The 7141-nt window shown below is 37.8% G+C and overlaps 1 protein-coding gene across 1 annotated transcript; it reads right to left on the reverse strand.

Moving 5' to 3' along the window:
• Positions 1–849: 849 nt before the first annotated feature.
• On the reverse strand, positions 850–6518 carry LOC104237522 (serine hydroxymethyltransferase 7-like). The gene is made up of 4 exons (XM_070167396.1): positions 5069–6518; positions 3881–4283; positions 1675–1776; positions 850–1582 (listed from the first exon to the last, which is right to left on the reverse strand). The coding sequence occupies exons 1-4, from the start codon at positions 6119–6121 to the stop codon at positions 1359–1361; spliced, it is 1782 nt and encodes a 593-aa protein (XP_070023497.1). The 5' UTR covers positions 6122–6518; the 3' UTR covers positions 850–1358.
• Positions 6519–7141: the final 623 nt, after the last annotated feature.

Consider the following 7141-nt stretch of genomic DNA (forward strand, 5'->3'; position numbering starts at 1 on the left):
AAAGCAAATATGAAAAGAGTACTATAGCATGTGTAGTAATTGATTGTAGTTATAATGTTATTGTTGGTCGAATAAATGATGATGAAAAGAAAAGAGGCAGCTCTGTTTGGTAGGCAGTGCAGAGTGGCTGCTGTCAACAAAGTCTATACTAGGCGCTGTACTTGGGTATATCTTCTTGTATCTCAGCCTAGCACCAGCTCTCTGACATGTCTCCTGTTTCCCTGTGAAATGCGATTCCTCTCTTTTTCTTCTCTAATTATTATCTTCTTTTTTACCTCTTTACAACTTGCAACTCAGACTTGTTCCTTTCAACTAACCACATCATGATTCTGGTTTGCCAACTTTTCAGTTCTTTTCCCAAATCTCCAGCCCCCAAGCCCCAAGGAAGGGAAAAGAACAACTTTCTTATCGTATGCTGTCTTTCTTTCTGCTTTTGGTCTACCTTATTGGTCAATGTAAAAAAAATTGCTAGACTTCGTGGAGAAGTGGCCGGTTTGAAGTCATGGCAACTAACCTGTGCCAACTCCATCCCTAGCATTAACCATGGTACCTTTAGTAGATCGCAATTGTTTCAAAGGAGAAGGGATTTGTCAATGCATGTCTAATGAGATGAACATCTAGGAAATATTTGTAGTCGTAGCAGCTCTTGGTAGAACATAGAATGTATCAAAGAAGTACTTCACCTGATTACAATAGAGACTGAAACAGATGCTTATCCAAAGCCCTCTAAAAGCAGCTTCCTGTGATGCAATACCACCTGAGTCAACATAGAACATGGAAGCAGAACAATATAAAAAGGGTAAGGAACTGGAAATTTGAGTCATCCTGCCAAAACAACTACTAACAGCCTTGCCAAATAATCCCTTAAATTCTCCTTTGTTTTTCTCTCAAGGTGTAATGTACATTCAACCTTGTAATCTCTTCAGTGAGAAAATTACAGGGTATATACAAGTTGAATATTAAAGATATAATAATATAGGTACAACCAAAAATAACGAGGACCCAAAACAACAGTGTATCAAAACAGCAATAGGAGAATGAGTCGGATCCCTCATGACAACACTATTTAATTTACCAAACCCTCATCAAAAATACTGAAGCTATGGCAAGGTTCAGCTACTTGAGATTTGTCTTGACACCTCCAGCCAACCTTGACAGTCAAAAAGGACACAAAATACTCCAACGTGGCAATCATAAGTTAATCCAGGCTTTGAGCTCAAGGGACACTTAAAATCATATCAAGCCTAGTCAATTACTAACCAAGAGTTGGGTGCACCATTGTCCTCCCAATCCACTGAAAAGGTTGGTCAACGATCAAAAAAAGAATTCATCCACCAGAACAAGATTTCCAAGCTAGATTATACTTCAAATCCAGGCATTGCAAACAGTGATGCAAAACTTTCAACACGTGTTCTTAACTCAATAACATCTTTGTTGTTCTCAAGGCCTTTCAGAAAAGCCTTTGCAAGCTTTCCATGTTCTCTCTGTACTGAATTTGTAATCTGCGCTGCCTTGAGGAGGAAATCTGTTATCGTCTCAAAATCATTCTCTATACAGCCTCTTGATGTCATAGCAGGGGTACCTGCAGGCAGAGCAAAAGTAATTACACAAACAGATTTTCAACTCCAAAAGGTTGATATATGTGGCTCCACACTAAAACGATACTGAACTTACCTATCCTCACACCTCCAGGAGTAATACTTCCATTATCATCGAAGACCATTACTTTGTTGAGAGTGATGTGACACAACTCGCAAACCTTTTCAAAATTCTTACCTGTAAAATAGAAAAATAAAAATCAGTACCAGTACACTCAAAAACCGGGAGGCAAGTCAGCAACAGCAATTAGAGTCCCATTAAAATAGCAGTACTAATACACTCAAAAACCGGGAGGCAAGTCAACAACAGCGATTAGAGTTCAATTAAAATAGCAGTATCTGGTCCCAGATAATCCCGTTGAAGCAGGCAGCATTTGGTCCCAGAATCAGTAAGCAAGAGAATTGGCACAGGATGATCACATAATTTTAGAAGGGTACAAGCTACTTAAAGGCCCGATCTACATACATAACGTCACTTAGGTAGCGCTCCAGTACAGGCACCGCACACCACAACGTCCATGAGCTCTCTCCTAAAGAGAATAGCACCAAACAAATAACTAGATGACAGCAATATATTAATTATCAAGATATTTTATGGACGGACATATTAATGATTAGGAATAACAAATTAGAATATATTAAAAGAAAATTAGTCACCAATATGAATTTGAGTATTGCTTCCTAGTCAGAAATTCAATATTATTTTTAACTTAATTGACATGATTTTTCTTTTTCATATTAGCCTTTCTTTCATATTAGCCTTTCAGAAAAGCTCGTGCTTTCATTACATTGCTAGTAGACATTAGGTACTTTTCTACCTTTTCGCCTTTGACAATATTGAGTTGAGCTGTGTTACGCTAGGAGTTAACTCTCCTGGAAAACGCACATGACAGGCCAATGAACAATAGCAAACGCTTGTTTTTATATGTAAAATGTTTTTGTTTTTATGATCAGTCAAATATATGCTAAAGCTACTAATATTACGTTACTTTCAAATGGTGATTTTCTGCTATGGTAGGACTTAACTTTCTGGAAAACACACCTCACATGCCATTTAACAATATAGCAGATGCTTTTTTTTGGAAATGGCAACAGTATATTTGCTAAAATTACTTTTTTTTAATACAATGATAAGCTAAAATTACTGTTTAAGTTACTTTTGTACATTAATCTTCATGACCTTATCATATTACTTCCATGCTAACTGCTACTAACTTTACTCTCAAATTTCATGTAGGCATCTTTGTATTCAGTTCAAATGCCCGACGATACAAAGTTCCAGTAGTAAGAGAAGCACAAAAACAAATTTGTGCCTTCTATAAGATCTCCATTTTCTCAACAAGTACACACCTCAGACTGTTCTTTAAATAATCATACTTCCATGTTAACTGCTACTAACTTTACTCTCAAATTTCATGTAGGCATCTTTGTATTCAGTTCAAATGCCCGACGATACAAAGTTCCAGTAGTAAGAGAAGCACAAAAACAAATTTGTGCCTTCTATAAGATCTCCATTTTCTCAACAAGTACACACCTCAGACTGTTCTTTAAATAATCAAGTCAACTCAAACAGAATGGAACCAATATATGACAAGCAGCCAAGTTCTCTCAGGAATCACAGGTAAAAGACTTGGAGGATTTAGAGCATCTCAACAACCTTCTGATAGCAGCAAAGCAGATCACATTTTTAAAGAAATCTAAAAACCAAACCTTATGAGATATGCTGTCAAAGTTGGACAAATGTTGATCCGAAGATCATAGATTATACTATTTTCATTGAAAAAAGAACTACACAATCAATTCGATCAACTCAGTGGCAAAATTGATATAGAAGCCCAGTCAGAAACGGTGCCACAGGAATTGACGGCAAAATCATAGGAATAAAACATAAGCAAGGGAGAAACATGCAGTTCATTGACCTCACTAGGATTAAAAAAGAAGAGATGAATGATATCCCAGCGCTTATGGCCAAAAATGCCAAATGCCTTACAAAAACTAGACTGGTTTTTCTTCTTCTCAAGAAGTATCTTAGTCCACTGTAGCAGAATCATTACAAAGCAACCATCTGATAAAATTATTTGAGGCCTGATGCTTAGTTCATTAATAATATCTTACTCCAATGCCCCTTAATTTTCCAATTCATTCTTATAATCCAACAAGAAATATCCATATGGGAAGAAAGGATAATGATGGTACGCTAGCCACAAAAAACAAACAGATCTCATGAATGAAATTCACCAGACACATGTGGCAAAAGGTATTACACAAAAAGATTTAGAAACCTGTTAACCCAAGATTTCTCAGATCCCACAGTATCATGTGATTGTCAGTCCCTCCAGTAACCAGTCTGCAATTTCTTCTCAATAAAGCAGCTGCTAATGCCTGAGCGTTTCTCTTAACTTGTTGCATATATGTCTTGTATTCAGGAGTAGCCACTTGCTTCAATGCTATAGCGAGGGCAGCAATATGGTTGTTGTGCGGCCCTCCTTGCAATGCAGGAAAAACAGCAAAGTTTATCTTCTCCTCAAAATCATACTTATCACCATCACCTTGATTCAAAAGCAGCCCTCTCTTTCTTGGCTTTGACCCTTTCCTATAAAAGATAATACCTCCCCTTGGACCTCGAAGACTTTTGTGAGTTGTTGAAGTAACTATATCACAATAATCAAAAGGACTCGCACATTCCTGGGGAAAAAAACCATGCCACAAATTAGCAAGCTCGTTGATTACAAATGCAATAAATGGAAAAACTGCAAATCAACTCTGACAAGATTAGATGGGAAATAATTCATATAGCAGATTTATTTTGAGCAGAAATTGTAGGCAGACGCCTAAGGCATTAGCTGAAGCCAAAAACATTTACTCATGAAGAAAGGCTGACTTGGAGTGACTGGTCCAACATATTCTCTAGGGTCTACAGTACTCCCCTTAGACATCCTATCTTCCCATTTAAAAAAGCATAAAAACTTTTACTTCCCCTATATTATTGATTTGCAGTCAAATCGCCTGTTAATCCATTCAGCAAATAACAAATTGAGATTATAACTATGACAAGAATCCAAGAGAAACCGATCATGAATCAGAACAGGTGAGACTTCTCAATCAGATAATTTCCACATTACGCAAGAGATGCTCGGGAAGGTGTCATCTATAAGGGCAACTTGCTTCAGTAGGCTGGCTGTTTTTTTCTTAGAAGAGGTATTCAAGAATCAGTAAGCTTATATAATTAACTTCTCAGTATTTAACCTAATTAAAATAGTTTGAAACCAAGGGCATATACATGGAATGGAACTGCACCAAAGCATCATTTATTGGGTCGAACCTTGTTGCTTTCAAACAAAACATCAACAATGAGCACTAAAATGGTTAAGAAGTAAATTAAATTGATGCATGAATGACATGAATGAGCATAGGATCGTGCCCGGTGAGCATTAATCAAAATAACTAAACAGCCTCAAAGAAAAGATCACCTTTGCAGCAATGAGACCACTAATTTGTGCCATATCACACAACAAAACTGCACCACATTTGTCGGCAATCTGTCTAAACTTTGCATAATCCCATTCCCGGGGATACGAACTCCCCCCACATATAAGTATCTTAGGACGGAAATCAAGAGCCCTTTCCTCAAGTTTATCAAAATCTACATATCCAGTTTGGGGGTCAACCTTATAAGACAGGCTCTCAAAGAAAATTGAAGCCCCTGAAACTTTTCTTCCATTAGGAAGATAATACCCATGACTTGTGTTTCCACCAGACGGTGTATCCAATCCCATTATCCGATCACCAGGCAGTAGCAAACCAGTATAAACCGCAAAGTTTGCTGAAGTACATGAATATGGTTGCACATTCACACCCCAATTCTCCGGGTCAAGTCCAAAAGCAGCTAATGCACGCTTACAACATAGAGTTTCAATCTCATCTATAAACTGATTACCACCATAGTACCTTGCCCCCGGTGCTCCTTCAGAATACTTGTTTGTTAAATGGCTCCCTAATGCCTCCATCACAGCCTTGCATACAAAATTCTCAGAGGCAATCAGTTCAATCCCTTTGTACTGTCTCTGCTTCTCCTTCTCCATTATCTCAAATATATCCGGGTCAGCTACCTGTAAACCCTGATTACCCCAAGCCCTAACAGCGTTTTTCCGCGATTCTAGCCCTAGCATATGCTCATTGGAACTCGTAACCCTAAAGCACTTTGAAGAGGAAGAAGACGACGTGCTATCAATATCTCTCCTCCGCTTTATACACATGGAATGTCCTAGAATACGAAATTCTTCAACTTCCCTCTCTTCATCACCACTCTCTCCCCCCTTCTTTTCGTTCTCCTCCGTTTGCTTGTCCATCAATTGAAGTGGAACCGGCGGAACCAGATGTGATTGGTCCTTAACCCTAGAATCGATCTGAAAAGTGATCGAGTCGTCGGCGATATGAGCCCGACTAGGTGCGCTTCCCGCCGGGGACGCATGAGCAATAAACCCTAGCGAGAGATTACTCGATTGCGATTGGCTCAAATCCATTGTAACTGAAAAAACAATCACACAATTCTCAGAATTGAAACAATAAAAACCCTAACCGTCCGGAAAGTTTTGATTTTGGGAGATTTCAAGGACAAGAACAACAGTAACAAGAGCAGAAACAACGACCACAGCGGCGGAAACAGTCGGAGTAACAGTGCCGGTAGAAACGCATCGTCCAGATGAAAACACTAGAAGGTAAAACCAAAACTGTAGTTAAAGACGTTTGTTTCTCTGTAAATGATATGTAGAGAGGGAGAAACGAGAAATGCGTGGGTTTTTTGACAAAGACAGGGAAGATTCGAGGGGATGCACCTGGACGATTTTGCTCCTCTGATTCCGGTGACCCGGCTGTGACTTTAACCAAACCTTCAACAGAGCTCCCGATTTGTACTAATTGGCTACGAATCAGGACATTCGACAACAGCTGGATCATAAATGTGCCTGCCATGGTTGGGCCTAACTTTATATTTTATATTATATGGGGCCTAATTGTAAGCCTCAAAAATTGAGCAGTAACAACGTCTTGGGTTTACTTCCTTCATTTAACACTTGGGCTAACTTTAACTTCCAGCCGATTCAATGTTAGGGAACCTACGGATTACGTCGATTTATAAGCAGCTTATTATAAAATTTGGTCAATTCATAAAAGATTATTAATATTAACCAAATAGCTATTTGTAGCTAAGAAAAGGTCAATTTTTTACTTTCTTTTGACTGTGTGTTATTACAATAGAATGGGGACATATTAAGGAACTTAAATCTCATATTAAGGAACTTATATATATATATATATATATATATATATATATATACTAGTTTTAGATTGCGCACTTTGTACGTGTACCTCATCTAAATAAATATATAGTTGCAAGAAAAAATTATATAGATATTAATAAATAAAATGTTGGAGTTATAAAATTAAAAACTAAAGCAAAAGTGTTAGTTCTTGAGGATGATGGATGTTGATCCTATTTAGCTGGCTTAATAAAGAAAGAAGTCTTACCCACGAAAGTAATCTAA

Source organism: Nicotiana sylvestris, chromosome 1, assembly GCF_000393655.2.
Source record: "Nicotiana sylvestris chromosome 1, ASM39365v2, whole genome shotgun sequence".
Taxonomy (NCBI): domain Eukaryota; kingdom Viridiplantae; phylum Streptophyta; class Magnoliopsida; order Solanales; family Solanaceae; genus Nicotiana; species Nicotiana sylvestris.